The 15,921-nt window shown below is 40.2% G+C and overlaps 1 protein-coding gene across 1 annotated transcript; it reads right to left on the bottom strand.

The window, feature by feature from the left end:
* Window positions 1–36: 36 nt before the first annotated feature.
* Window positions 37–718, bottom strand: LOC143863421 (uncharacterized). The gene is made up of 2 exons (XM_077374085.1): window positions 589–718; window positions 37–506 (listed from the first exon to the last, which is right to left on the bottom strand). The coding sequence occupies exons 1-2, from the start codon at window positions 716–718 to the stop codon at window positions 37–39; spliced, it is 600 nt and encodes a 199-aa protein (XP_077230200.1).
* Window positions 719–15,921: the final 15,203 nt, after the last annotated feature.

Below are 15,921 nucleotides of genomic sequence, written 5' to 3'. Positions count from 1 at the left end.
AAAAAATAAATTTAAAAAAGTGGCACAATGAGTAATTTACATAGCACATAATTCATCACGAATGCGGTCCCAAACCGAACCCATGAAAGCATCATCATGTGCATAGTCAAATGTGTCATTCTGATCCATAGCATGTTCATAACCCAAACCAACATCAACAGTAGGCATATATGTACCATCATGGTCAGCTTTATCGAACTCCTCATCACAACTTGCATGCTTTCTGATGTAGTTGTGCAGTGACATTGATGCTACAATTAGTTGTATCTGGGTCTTTAAATCGAATTTAGGCATTCGGGATAGCAAGGCCCATCTATTTTTCCATACACCAAATGTGCGCTCTATATTGTTCCTAAGAGAGGCGTGTGCTTGATTAAATTTCTCATTTGAACTACTTATTGGTTGAGTACCATGTCGAAAAGCTGGAACATGTGACCTTTCTCCCTTGTACGGGGCCAAGTATCCCTTCATATTGGGGTAGCCGGCATCAACCACATAATATTTATCTACATCAAAATTTGGAAAAAAATTATGTAAGATATTATATATTATAATATATTAAATTTACAGTATTATTTGTGTACTTACCTCCCCTTGGGTGAGGAAAATTAAGATCCGGCGTACGCAGTGCCTCTGAAAAAATCCTTGTGTTATGAGCAGCACCTTCCCATCCTACCCATGTAAAGGTGAAGCACATGTCAAAGTCACAGCATGCCATGACATTTGTTGAGGTGTAACTTTTCCTTCCTCGATATGGAATTTGCTCTGCTTGAGGCCCAATCACTGGAATGTGGGTGCCATCAATAGCTCCAGTACAATCTTTGAAGCATGAGAAACAGCTATTTCCATGATGAGAAGTAGACCTGGCAAAAAAGTGACCCAGATCCTCGGGTCGACCCGGCCTGCCCGTAATTTCCAGGTCCAGGTCTAATAGAAGTGACCCGTTTAATGTTGACTTGCGGGTCCACCCGGCCCGTCAAAACTGGTCCGGGCCGGGTGGACCCGCGGGTGCCCGTGAAAAGAGAAACTTTTTTTTTAGTGTTTTTGTCGTAAATTCGTTTGTCAGTCGTTTTTCTCTCCTAGATGAGAAAGTGGAAAACTGTGCAATAAAATTTGTTTTCGAAACCCAGCAATCACAAAACGTCAATTTTTCTTTGACATGCGTCAGTTCACTTTCTCCCTTTCTCCCTCTTCTAAATAAAAAAGTAAGAATTGTCAACTGGTGACACAAAAATGCCAAAATAGTGAATGGGTGACACCCTTTTGAAAGTTTGTGAACGGAGGTCATTTCACTTTTTCTGACATGGCCTTTTACATAAATACCCTTCAGGAAGGAAAACCCATTGTTTTTACTTGTCTTCGTTTTTAACTGTACAGAGGCTTCTTCTTTTTTACTTTTACTCTCTCCATTTTCATTTTAACCACCTGAAACCCATCTTCTCCGGCGTGAGGTGTGACCGGCGTGAAGATCTCTCCTTTTTCTCTGGAGTGGGGCGGTTTCCTGCACTATTCCGAACTTCTCTCCTCTGTTATCAACTGTATTCCGACGGGGGCTTCATTTTTTCCGGCGAGGGCTTCATTATTCCGGCGAGGGCTTCATTTTCCGGTGAGGGCTTCATTTTTTCCGACGAGGGCTTCATTTCTCGGGCGAGGCATTCATTTTTTCTGGCGTGGGCTTCAAAACAGAATATGATGTGTGTTTGTGTTTGTGAACAGAATATGATGTGTGTTAGAAGTTGAAATATGTATTTTTACAGGTTAAGTACACAGCTTTCTATGGTCCTATGTTGTGTTTCTGAGAGCAGAACCTTTATCTCTCCTGAAAAATGGTTGTTGACCCTTTTTTTGGGTTGGTAACTGTGGACCCCGATCCGAGGACGAGTGCCGAGGGACGCGAGATCCCACCTGCAATCCTCTAAGATCTCCACAACGGAAGAGAGCTCTGCCAAGGAACTCTCGAAACGGATGCCACCATCACAGCATAGCATGAGTGGCGATATAAAAAGAAAGAGATACATCCTGATCCGGAGCCAGGGCTTGAAACCAAGATATATCTGAAAAATAACTCAGAGTCGCCATCCATGGATGCGCCATGGAACCAAAACAAATGCTCTGTTTGCAATGAATAACCAGAGATACAAAAGGTCCGTGCCTGATGACGAATGGAGAAGGTCTGAAGAGCGCCCCCAATTCGCCCGAGTGCGAACACTTGGTCTCTTATGCCATTTATTATTAACCTCGAAGAGTTTTGGGCAAAATCATGTGAAATGGGAACAAAATATCCCCGGGAAGACGTCTACCTAATCATGCATGACCAGGGGATAAAATAATAAGCACACACAAAATAAAGTAAAAGATGTGTCACCTAATGAGAGCTAGGTTATGAGTGACATGCCTAACTGGTGTCTAAGTTCTGGTGAACAAGCACATACATGCTACAGCTAAAGGTATAGGTCTGCACAGGAAAGTAAGAAAACACAACAAAATATAAAATATACAATATAACACAACAAATCCTAAAACTCTAAACGATTTAGCCCGAGTCCTCGGATGGTCTGGTATTCATCCAAAGAAGCCTACGTATCCCCGCCTCCATGACAATCAAGGCAACGTAGTTCTTCGCACCTATTCTAAGCTAGGATGCCTAAGACACCTAGACCTCTATCTTAGACTCGATCTAACAGACCGGACTAGTTATTAAAAGCTTCTTGTACGATTATTTAAATTCTAGTGAATTGTGAATTTTAGGACACCCTATATGCCCTAACTAAATGCGAGTTAGCCCTAAGCTAATGCAGGTGATTCCTACAACCTATGTGTAACTAGGCTGTGCGTCCTAAGGAAAACAATGGGATCGCTAACGCATCTTAGACCTAGTCATCAGTCGGCGATGTGAATCGCCAACTGACCGGACGGAGGCGCTCCTAGCTAGGACAAACTCCTAACTCTAATACAAACACACAACAAGCACACAACAAATCAAAGACAAACCCTAACTCTAAAACCCTCTATCTAAGACGAAGTCCTAACTCTAGAGGAAGATCTTGTTGAAAACAAGGTTTTGAAGGCTTTTGAAGAATGTTTTTAAAATATTATTTACAAAAGTTTGGCTGGACTTGGGATAAGAATCCCAAGCTGCACTACGTACCTCGTGGAAGAGGATCAAGCCAACGTAGTTCGAAACGAACTCTCAAACTACGCTTCTAAAAGAAACACTCACACTTCAGATTTTTCAAGGTTTTTTATATTTTCAAATGTTTTTGATATTTTTAAAGTTTTCAAATGTTTTTGAGTTTTAAATTTCTAATGTTTTTGGATTTTAAAGTTTTTCCAATGCTCAGGACCTTTAGATGAATTCACTCTTACAGAGAACAAACAAGCATAACCATAAACTAGGGCAAAGCCCTAAAGCAAAAAGGGGAAACCCCAAACAAGCAACTAACGCCTCAAAGAGACGAACCACAACAAGAAAGATAGCGTCCCAAGAAGAGAGAAAACGATCCAAGATCCCAAACAAGCAAAGCTCTAATAAGACTGAGTTAGCCTCTAATCAAAGCGAAGTAATCAACAACTCTAAAGGAGAAACTCCGAACTAACAACACTAAAGAGGGGAACAAATGAGTCAGAGACTCTCTAATAACACTACCGAGTCAAAGACTCACTCTAAAAGAGGAGGCCACTCTAACATGAGGCTAGGTAAGCCTCCTAAAGGGGAAACTCTCTACACGAGACAAGGCTTGTCTCCGAGACACAAATGACGTAAAAAAAGGAATAAGAGACCCTGTGCGTATTTGGCAAAGGTAAAACACCCAGCCGGGCCGGACAGCTGCCTAGCCCTAGGGTGCAACAAATGTGCAACCCAATACCCATAAGAGTAGGGGTATGCTGCCAAGCCGAGTAGGGTGTTCTCCCAAAACCAAACGACGCACAAAGAGGAGGTTTAGCAAGAGAATGAGACTGGGCAAGTCTCCTATATACAAAGGAGGGGTATGCTACTCGGACTGGGCAAGTCCCCTAAGGATGGGCTTGGGCTAGCGCCTTCATCGCCCTCGCAATGAGAGGGGATTCTAGTATCTAAAGAAATTTAACAGAAATCTATAAGACTGTGTTAGTCTATCAAAGAGAGAAGAAAAGGCTACCAGATAATTGCAAATTCCATTCTATTCTTAAAAAAAAAATCAAGTGCTAAGCAAAGAAGAATTTTCAATAGCAAAATACACAACCTATAGCAATCATAAAATGATAAACAACATTAATTAGTCCAGATCAGCCGCTGGATAGCCTAATAAAGTAAAAAAACAATATCAAACACTTCTATATCCAACCACAAACACCACCTCAATATGAGGATGAAATCAGATGATGCTAAAGTAATCATCTGATATCATAATACACATGATAATATTTCTAATCCCGCCTTGAGATCAGACAGTACTCATGTCGATAATATCGAATAGAGTAGTCATCTGATCTCCTTCTTCCCTAAACAATTTAAAATAGAAAGGAATGAGTATAATAAGCTTTGAGATAATCTCACATGAACACCATTTATTACCGTCTTCAAACCCTAACTCAAAGCTTAGTACAAGAGAAGAAAATTAAAATTTTTAACAGATTATACAAATGCATGCAATGATATTTCTGATTTTTATAAATTTTGGTGCATAACAGGTGGCATCAACTTGTGCGGATTCAAGTGCAAAAAAACGGTGAGCCACAAAACACAAAGATGGGCTCCAAGTAACCTTATCATTGCCCAGGGAAGGGTTCTTTAAAAAAATGGTTAAAAGAAATCCAAAAGGTTGGGTAGGCCTACTAAACAAAAGAGGGGAGCGCTACTTGGATTGAGCGAGTCCCCTAAAGATGGGCTTGGGCTATCGCCTTCATCGCCCTACGCAATGATAAAGGGATAAGGAAACCAAAAGACTAAATTAATCCTTAATAAAGATACAGTAGAAACTATAAAGGATTAAAACTATCCTTGTCTAAGATTAACAATTTACACCGTTAATAGCAAAAAAATGCAAATACTCGAAGAAAAGATATTTTGAAAATAAATTTTTGTAACCATCCTTCAAATCAATAAACATTAACAAACAATAACATATAGCTCTAATCACCTCAACAAAATCGTATTAGCCATGAAGATAACCGTGACATTTCATACCATGGCCAATACGAGAAAAACCAATGAAAACCTAATGCCCATACAACACAGTACTAACATTATTTTAAAAAACATATCCAAATAATAAAGAAAAATAAACTGCTTGACCCTGCCCCTTTACTCAAAACATTCACAATATGAATAAATCGATCACAAAATGATGGATGCATCACAAATATGATATTGTATTTACTAAGAGAAGAACAAGTGACCTTCATATGCAAGCCGATTACAAATATTCAACAAGTAATGAATCACAAAGGGAATAATATATTAAGTAAGCATTTCCTAACTTTAATAGCTGCTCGAAACTCATCCTGCCTCTTTTGTTTGGTATAATTTTCTTAGCAGCTATCATTTTCACTAACAGCAGAAGATGGTATAGTTAATGCATTTTCAATGGCACAATTCCAACACCAACAGGTTCGGTTAATCTTATTAAACTCATAGGTGCTAATCTCATAAGCCTAAGGATAATGGTATGGAGAGAGATGAAGGGAACTTCAATGCGGCCGCCAAAACAAGATTATAGAAGTTGTCATTATCAAGGATGTGGGGATGCAATGTGCTTACAAACAAAACTGCACTGGGGTAATAACAGGGCTTTTATGGGGTAATAATAGGGGCTGTATGGGGTAATAACAGGGCCATAACCGCGGGTTGACCTTGTGCAAAACAAAGGCTGAATTGTGGACTCGAATTATGCATGACAGGAGCTGAAACATGGGCTATCATATACCATATAGCATTGACAATTCTACCTGCGACCATGACTCATTTAAGCACATAAATTACAAGCGAAATCACAGATCGATGACCATGCTTTTATAATTCTACATCTATCATTCACATGCCCAATCATAAGAACTAACCATGATTTTTACTGTGCCCTTTCTAAAATAAGTACTTAGTTGCAAGCTTTTTCATTATACTCATTGAATTCAGAGATTGCAACTGCAAAAAATAAAGGAATGCTTACAGAAACATTATCAGAAAAAGATATTTAGCATGACAGTTCACAAGATCCGACTTGATTTCCAGCAATACACACCCAATTAGCTTGCAGAGCTAGGCTTGGTTAAAGTAACCAAAATAGTAGATAACTAACCTGAAATTTCTCAAATGGGATATAAATCTCTCTTTCTCAGATCCAAGAGATTGATCTCAGCCCTCCTCCTTCTTCTACTTTCCTCGATCTCTCTCTCTGTTTTATGGTGATGGGTACGGCCAGTAAAGAGCTTTGGGGCTGCTGTTGTGGTGGTGGTTGATGGTGAAAATAGTGGTGGTGCTGATTTGGTAGGAGAGGAGATGGGGTTTAGGATAGTGAAGAGTGTTTGAAAAGGGGTGGTAAATTGGGGTTGGGATTTAATGGGATTTGGTCGGATTCCGGCAAGGATGGCCGGAATCAATGGAGGTGGGTTTAGAACGGTGGTGGGTTTTGGGGTAGAAATGTAGGTCTAGGAGTTATGAGAAAGAAATGAAGATATGGGTGGTTTGGCCCTTTAATGGAGGCGAAGGTGTGGCGGGGGAGATTGGATCGGATTTAATGGAGGTTGTGTGGCTGATGGTGGGTTTGATGGAGATGGGCTTTGGGTGGTCGGAACCGGCCGGATTCCGGCCAGGATTGCAGAAATGGTCGAAATGGGTTTGGGTAATGGGTTTGAGGCTGGATTCCGGCAAGGATGGCCGGAGCAGATGGGGTTTAAGAAGAGGGTTTTGGTGTGGCTTTGACGGAGGTGGCCGGACGGAGTTGCAGAGAAGGTGGAGATGCGGAGATGGTAGTGGTGGAGATGGAGTGGAAATGGGGGTAAGGATTAGGGATCTGTGAAGAAGGAGGTGGAGATGGTCTGATGGTGGCAGAGGTCAGCAATGGAGGTTCCTTGCTGGGATTCCGGCAAACCCACCGGAAAATCCGTCGGTGGTTGATCGAAGGAGATGATGGAGGAGGTGGGTGGTGGAAGAAGGGAGGGCTTGCCGGATTTGCAGAGGTGGGTTGAGATAGAGATGGGTTTAGGGGAAAAAGATCGGCCGGATTTGGGTTTTGGGTTAAAAGGGGTTCGGTGGTAAAAATAGAAGAAGAAGAAGAAGAAGAAGAAGAAAAAAGGGTGGTGCTGCTCGGCTGGGGGAGATGGGGGTCGCCGGCCGGAGATTAGGGGTTTGCCGGAGAAGATGGGGAGAAGGAAAAAGAGAAAAAAGAAGAAGAAAGGTTCAAGCCTTTCTCTGCGAAAATTTTCTTTACGAGAATGGGTTTTGCTCTTTTAAATACAAGGGAAAATGATATATTCATACCCCCCTTTTCCTCCGAGACAGCCCCTCTAATGTATTTTTCATACCCTTCAACCAGCAGGGGGGTGCCCAAGAAGAAAAACAGAAATGATATATTTGCTACCCCCAAACCTTCCCGGACACCCCCCTTGGCAAATTTAGGACAACTACCATTCTATAAGAGGCGGCCCAAGCAGAAAACAGGGGGAAAAAATTTACAAAAATATCTTCTTTGAAAAAATGATCTCAACCGTTAAAATCACCTTTTCGTTCAATGGCTGAGATCAAAAGAAACATAACCAACTAAGATTCCCTCTAACTAATCCTAGTCCTAATCACTCACTAACCTAGCTTAGGGCTTAATGGTGACTTGGAGAAGAAGAAAAGCATCTTCGCAAATTACGAAATTGCCCTGGTTCAGGATAATACACCCCTCAATTAAGTTGTACACTAATCTGCATACCCCTATATCTCCTCGGACAGCCCGCCATGGCTAATTTGAACTGGTTTTTGAGATTCCAGCACAACCCCTTTTCTGGCTAAATCGCCACTCTTCTGAACTTGCCCCACGACACTGTCTTAGCTTGTTTGCTAGGCAAACGGGCTCGGATCGCGATGAAATTTTACAGGGACCTTGGTGGGACCCTAAGCTAACCTAGGGCACAATTTGGGACCTTAGAACATTAATTTATTAGGACAATTATTTAAAACAAGACATGAAAGGGTTCGGTCAAAATGGGGTGTCTACAGATGCCCCTCTTTGTCAGAGTGTGCTTGTCACACGAATGGCGAAGCCGATAAGACAACGCATTTTGGCCGACCTGGCTTTAAAAGATTAAATTTTGAATTTTTGGTTTTGAAAAAGGTTTACACAAAAGCAAATTGGCGAAATAGCTTGTCACCGGACTCTAACTCTGCAAATGTACTCGTGAGATAGTCCCTCACCGACTCTTAACTCGGTGCTCGCATCAAAAATTGAAGATTTTGATTGATAAATTAAACCAGGAATCACTCAACTAATTACTGGGAGCTAAAACGGGTAAAGATTATTTGAGAAGACTCAAATTTTCGATACTGGATTACAAAACGGGTAGAGAATGTTTGAGAAGACTCAAACTTTAAATACCGGATTTCAAAACGGGTAAAGAATGTTTGAGAAGACTCAAACTTTCGATACCGGATTATAAAACGGGTAGAGAATGTTTGAGAAGACTCAAACTATCAATACCGGATACAAAACGGGTAGAGAATGTTTGAGAAGACTCAAACTATCAATACCGGATACATCGAGTTTTTATCCTGGAATCGAGAGCCAGATCATTCAAAACGGGTAAAGATTATTTGAGAAGACTCAAATTTTCGATACCGGATTACAAAACGGGTAGAGAATGTTTGAGAAGACTCAAACTTTCGATACCGGATTATAAAACGGGTAGAGAATGTTTTAGAAGACTCAAACTATCAATCCGGATACAAAACGGGTAGAGAATGTTTGAGAAGACTCAAACTATCAATACCGGATACAAAACGGGTAGAGAATGTTTGAGAAGACTCAAACTATCAATACCGAATACATCGAGTTTTTATCCTGGAATCGAGAGCCAGATCATTCAAAACGGGTAAAGATTATTTGAGAAGACTCAAATTTTCGATACCGGATTACAAAACGGGTAGAGAATGTTTGAGAAGACTCAAACTTTCGATACCGGATTATAAAACGGGTAGAGAATGTTTGAGAAGACTCAAACTATCAATACCGGATACAAAACGGGTAGAGAATGTTTGAGAAGACTCAAACTATCAATACCGGATACAAAACGGGTAGAGAATGTTTGAGAAGACTCAAACTATCAATACCGGATACATCGAGTTTTTATCCTGGAATCGAGAGCCAGATCATTCAAAACGGGTAAAGATTATTTGAGAAGACTCAAATTTTCGATACCGAATTACAAGACGGGTAGAGAATATTTGAGAAGACTCAAATTTTCAATACCGGATTATAAAACGGGTAGAGAATATTTGAGAAGACTCAAATTTTCAATACCGGATTTCAAAACGGGTAAAGAATGTTTGAGAAGACTCAAACTTTCAATACCGGAGAGGATGATATCTCAAGCTTTTTATTCTAAAAAATGACGGTCAGGTCGCTCCTAACATAACCTCCTAGAGATCAGAGGGGAGGAAAGATAGCTAAAACATAGCACAGCTGGAATAGATCTGGAAATCATAACCTTTACCACAGGTATAACTCAAAGGCATTTGACGAAATCTCGCGGGCATTGGCCCCTTTAAACAAATAAACCAAAACTCAGCCTATATTTTGAAAAATGCAAAACTCAATTTTAAATTCCAACGAGGATTGGATTTTTCTGAAGAAACTGATCAAGGAGCCTAGCTCGAAAAGGGATGTTTGAGCTTCTCTTATCTTTATTTGACAAGAATAGCCATCTCAACTCTAAAGTTTTGTTCGACGTCTTTTATGACTTGGGAAACCAAGTCATAAAAGATGCCCCTAGTATGATTTTATTTCCATTACAAGATTCATAAGAGAGCCAAACGCAAGGGTTCAACTGAAAGGCTTTCATTTCAAAGAAATGCTTGAGGTTACAAAGCTTTTACAAATACAGGAAAATGGGCTCTGCTCAAAGCATTCTTCCTCCTGCACTTCGTGATAACATTCCGAATAAACTTGAAAAGTTGCCGCTTCTGAACTCTGCTCTGTTCGACTCTGTCCGCAGGAGATGCAACTTCTTGCTTTTAAAGCTTATCACCCCAGCCTCAAGAGAAGTAAAGGCTAAACTTGACCTTAAAGACCTGACTTTGACCTGACAATGAAAGATTTGACACACGATAAATGAGACTTTGACAAATGACAGACGAAAACTTTGACAAATGCACAACATAGACTCTAAAAGAGACTGAATCTGCTTCTTAATTTGATAAATGTTTAAGGTGGTAACAGTCTACCGCTCTTAGGATCTTTTGAACACCGCATCTAAAAGTGTTTCATTCCTCTTTTCGGTATTTCAGTCATGATTATTACCTCCTTTGGATTACTTAGCTTTAACCACTTTAACTTGAAGAAGTATCGAAAGAAATTATGCTGGCGCTTACTCAGACTCTGAAGTAATGCCCAAAACGGAAGCACAATCGGCTTTCAAAAGCCATCCTCTGCGAAATCACTGCCGTACCGAATTGCCCCTTCTAGGGTTTCGATTCAGCAGACCGCACGCCTTAATTTTTGCCTGGACTGTCTGCCCTTGCAGCTTTTTCCATCCAGCAGGCTCAGCACCCTGATTTTTGCCTAAGCCGCCCTTTCGGGTTTTCAACTTAGCGGGTGAATGACCCTAACTTTTGCCTAGAACGCCCTTGCGGGTTTTCAGTCTAGCGGTGTGGTACCCGGATCCCGCGAGAGGGGTGGGGCGCGAGCCGCCACGACTCTCTCTTGGTCTCTCGTACCCACGCGATTGGCGTGTGCATTTTATTATTGATTCGTCTTTCCTGTGAACTTGGGATCACTAAGGCAATCCGAATTCCACACGAAAGAGACTGACAGAGTCGCCACCTAGATGTGGGATCTAGGACCCATCATTAACCAGAAATCTAGACTCGCTACCTGGTTACAAGAATGGAAGGTATGGGGAGTTATCCACCATATGCACCATTCCTGCCCGACAATCGGTCTTCAATTCCAAAAGCTAACTCTTTTAAATTTATTTTAAATGGCTCATTCAACTCTATATGCGAACTAAGTGACATGCATCCTAAAATCTAATTTCAATGTGAATCCTAGATGTGTATCTTGATTTCTTAATTTGTCTGGATTCAATCTAAGTGACAGTTCTCCTAGAATTCTAATTTCATGAAAAGTCCTAAGTGATTTGATTAAGCATTTACAAGAAAATTAATATCCAAAACACCACAATTTGTTGTGGTGCCGACTCGCGGGTGGTATGCCATTAGACATCCAAGCTGCCTACGTACCCAAGCCTCACTGGGATCAGAGTCGACGTAGTTCGGTGCACCTAAGCTAAGCTACATATGCCTAACTCAACTAGGACACCGACCTAGACGGATTTGACTGTTTCAACAGTTTTAAGAGGAATTATTTAATTCAAGTTGAGGATTTTATTATCTTAGGATTTCATCTAAGATGCTATATGATTCTTATCTGAATGCAAGTTGTCCCTTAGACTAATGCAGGTTTGCCTACATCCTAGTTTACTAGGCTTGTCCTAGGGAAAGATCGGGTGACTAGTGCAACTAGACCTATGGCACGGTTGCTATACATAGCAAGCGTCCGTGATGAGGCTGGACTCATAACTCTAGGACTCCCTAAAACTTAGGACACGACACGACACCAGTGTTCCTAAATTGGACTCTCAGGGTTCCTAAAAGAATTTTGAATCCACCGGCTCTTAGGAATCTCGAATTCTTTTGGGTTTGTGGAAACTTTTAGAGTTTTCTTGAAGCTTTTATTATCTGAAGGTATTTAGTGTGTTTGGTAACTTTTAAAGTTGTTTATTTACAAGGTTTTAGTTTTACTTGAGATTTTTAGTGGTCTTTTGCTTAATGGCTTTTAACGGATTTAGAGCAATGGTTTTTTACATGGGTAAAGTTTAGATTTGTGACTTTAAGGTTAGGTATATTTTAAATTAATGTCTTTTAACTTTGGTTTAGAGAATGATATTAACACAAAAATGTTTGACGATTGCACAAATTCGACAAAACCTTAACCATTTAAAGATTTAGCAAATCCAGCCCACTAAAACTGTCATAACTCTTTAACCACTTAGCCAAATCTAACACACGAATATGCGTTGGAAAGATATTTTAAAGGGCTTCAACTTTATAGTTTACCATTTTCTATGAATCTGTGGTTTCGAGGTTCGAAATTGGGTCGCAAGACGGGCAACCAGCATTATAGCGGGAATGATATTGGCATCACCAAGTTTTGTCTTATTATTTTGTCTTTTTGTGATTAAAGGTTTGTTATTATCTAAAGGGGCTGGAATGGGCTGTTGCTAAAATTGGAGAAGGGGTTGTGGTTATCAATCGGAGAAGGTGAGTTCGTGATTGTCAATTAGGAAGGTAGGCTTTGTTGGATGGAAAAGTTGATTGGATTGTTTTGGGTGAAAAAGTTAAAGGAGTATTGTGGTGGCAAAATTAGATTTTTGTTTTGTAAATTTAGGTTCTTTGGGCTGCATAGTTTGATTCCATGGGCTGCCAAATTGGACTGTTTGGGTGCAAAACCTGATTTTTGGGTTTATACTTGTGGCTGTGAAAGTGGGTTTTCTGCAAAGTTGGGTGAGTGGGCTACAAAATTGGAGTGTTAGTATTGTAAGTGGGGGCTGCGAATGTCAATTGAAGGAATAGTGAGTTTTGAACATCGAATTGAAAAGGGTTTGATTAATTAGATTTTACCCGGCTGTGTTGAATTGGGTTTTGAAAATTTATGGAAAATTCGAGCTTTTTATTCATATGTCTAGATTTTATTATAGTTAAATTGTTTTCTCAAAATAAATCCGAAATTCCTAACAAGCCTGTGATTTCAAAATCTTACTCTAAATGGGTTCTAATAACCCTATAGATTTAATTATATTCGGCATAAATGAAAACATGACAAGAAACATAGCATGCAACTTGAAAATACCTCTTTTAGACGACGAAATTCGGCCAAGCTTCGATCCAATAAGTCTCCTTCAAAATTTCGGGTACCAATTTGATTCCGATCACCAAGTTGGAAGATAAATTCGTCCACAAACACCAAGCCCTCCTCGCCCCAAAAAACACGTGTACTCCTCCAGAAAGAGAGTTCCCTCCCCCTCTCTTTGCTGTTGCTTCTCCTTTTTTTTTCTTTGGTTCTCTCTCCCCCTCTTAAAGATCGAGCTTCTTCTCCTTTTAAGCTGCTGTGGCCACCCACCCCCAAAGAAACCGAGCCTTCCCTCTTCTCTACACTTGCTATCTTTTCTTAAAATATTCCCTCTTTTCTTTCTCCATGCATGTGCAACCAAGAAAATATCAAAATCACTTGTTATCTTTTCTTAAAATATTCCCTCTTTTCTTTCTCCATGCATGTGCAACCAAGAAAATATCAAAATCACTTGCTATCTTTTCTTAAAATATTCCCTCTTTTCCTTCTCCATGCATGTGCAACAGAATAAGGGGGCTTAAAAGTCAAACAAAGGGGAACAAGCTCCCCAAGGCACGGAGAAAAGAAGGAGGACTTCAATTTAAACAATTAAAAATTACTTTCTTAATTTGAGGATCCTTGTCTCTTTTTCTTTCCATTATCTAATCCATGCAAAAGTCACAAATCGTGCAACTCGTATAAAATTAATAACAACACCCAATAAAGGCCGGACGTGCATAGATGGGATGATCAACACCATTCAATTGTTAGGTAACAGTACAAATGGGTTGCGCCTCCTAAATTATTTCCGTTGGATGATCCAAGCTGTCCAATTGATAGGCCAAAATGCAAATTGGTTGCACCCTTCAGAACATTTCCATGGGCTGATCCGATCCGTCCGAATAAGGGACCAAAATGTGAATATGTTACCCCATTTTTAAATTACTCCCATTTGGTGATCCGAACCATTCATTTGATGGGTGACAATTGATGATCTTGACCGTTCAAATAGTGGGCTGCGATGTGATTTAATTTGTGCTCCGCTAATCAATCATATGGGCTGATCCAAACCATCCAATGGATTAACCATGCTCTATAGATCTTCTTCATTAGATGATCCAAACCATCCAATTGGCGGGCCGCAATGTAAATTAGTTGTACCCTTGAAATTATCTCCGTAGAATGATCCACCTTGTCCAATTGATGGGCTGCCATCTTAAGATTTTTATTTTTCATAATAATGGGCCCATGCCAGACGAAATACACTATGCCCTCTATGGATATTGGTTTCGTTTATGCCTTTTATAAAAACAATATGCGGACCCCCCCTGTTTGATCCATATTTAAACAAATGCTCAATGCGGGCCCACTGACAGGTCCAAACTCTCCCTTGCTCGGATTCTTGTGAATAACCCCTCTCAACACTTAGCGGAAAAATGCGAACATGGCGGAAATGATTGAAAAGATCAAGAAAGCATGAGAGACGGACACAGGAATGGAAAACACTAGAAAACACTAGAACCTGACAACGACACACTAACTTCTTTGTTGATTAAAGTGGGGAAAAATGGGGTGTCTACAGATGCCCCTCTTTGGTAGAGATGACGTAGTCATTGAATACCAAAGTTAAAAATGACAGAACCATTTTGCGTAGCTTTAATCGACAAAGGACTCTCTAGACACAACGCACCTTATCATAATGCAAGACCTTAGATGAAACCCTAGAACTTGAACATATATCAAAAATCTTTTATTCTAAACCACTGGAGGACTCGATTATCAGAGGATTAGAGGCCTAATCGCTTGAGAACTGGAGAACTGAATAATCTAACAAAGGATGGACCGGAGAATTGGAAGACTAGATGACTTGGAACTGGAGAATTGAAGATTGGATGAACTGAAAAATTGGAAAACTGGAGAAGTAGAAAATTTAGGGACTGGATATTTACAGAGCTAAAAATTGAGAGAACTGGATGATTAAGAGACTCAATAGTCAAGTAACCGGAGAATCCAAGAACTGAGAAGTTAAGGAGCCAGTTCACTGGGAATTGTAGAACTTGATTACTGGAAAACTGGAGAGTCAAAAATTGATAATTGGTGAACTGGGGATTAGATTGGATTGACATTTTGATTGATTCAATTGGGATTGGAATTTGATCACTGGATGTTAGGACTAGAAACTGGAGACTGGAATCTTAATCTAAATATCGGGAACCGGAACTCGAGAACGAAGACATACCGGATACTAGAATTAGAGTATTGAAACACTGGATTTTCGGACACTGGAACTGGATGTTGGAATTGGAGTGCCGAAATACTGGGAACAAGAATACAAGTACTGGAAAATTGAACACTGGAATATTGGTGATAGAGATACTGGAGACTAGAACTGGCATAGTGACACACTGGAGACTAGAAATGGCATAGTGACACACTGGAATACTGGAATCGAAATTGGATACTTAATGCTGGAACTGGAATTTTTGGAATACTGGATACTAGAACTGGAACTGGAATTGGAATTTTGGAATACTAGATACTGGAACTGGAACTGGAATTGGAATTTTGGAATACTGGATACTGGAACTGGAACTGGAATTGGAATTTGGAATACTGGATACTGGAACTGGAACTGGAGTTGGAATTTTGGAATACTGGATACTTGGAAGTGGAACTGGAATTTTTGGAATACTGGATACTTGGAACTGGAACTGGAATTTTTGGAATACTGGATACTGGAACTAGAACTGGAATTTTTGGAATACTGGATACTGGAACTGGAACTGGAACTTTTGGAATACTGGATACTGGAACTGGAACTGGAATTGGAATTTTTGGAATACTGGATACTGGA

This window comes from Tasmannia lanceolata, unplaced genomic scaffold (assembly GCF_043159265.1).
Source record: "Tasmannia lanceolata isolate RefF3 unplaced genomic scaffold, GAP_Taslan_0.1 ptg000044l, whole genome shotgun sequence".
Classification (NCBI taxonomy): Eukaryota; Viridiplantae; Streptophyta; class Magnoliopsida; order Canellales; family Winteraceae; genus Tasmannia; species Tasmannia lanceolata.
Note: the sequence above shows the minus strand (reverse complement) of the source record. Positions and strands in the feature narration are given on the sequence as shown.

Coding starts and splice junctions, on each gene's coding strand:
- LOC143863421 (XM_077374085.1), bottom strand. CDS start 718: ATGGCATGCTGTGACTTTGACATGTGCTTCACCTTTACATGGGTAGGA. Junction 507..588: donor TTTTCCTCACCCAAGGGGAG/GTAAGTACACAA, acceptor ATTTTGATGTAG/ATAAATATTATGTGGTTGAT.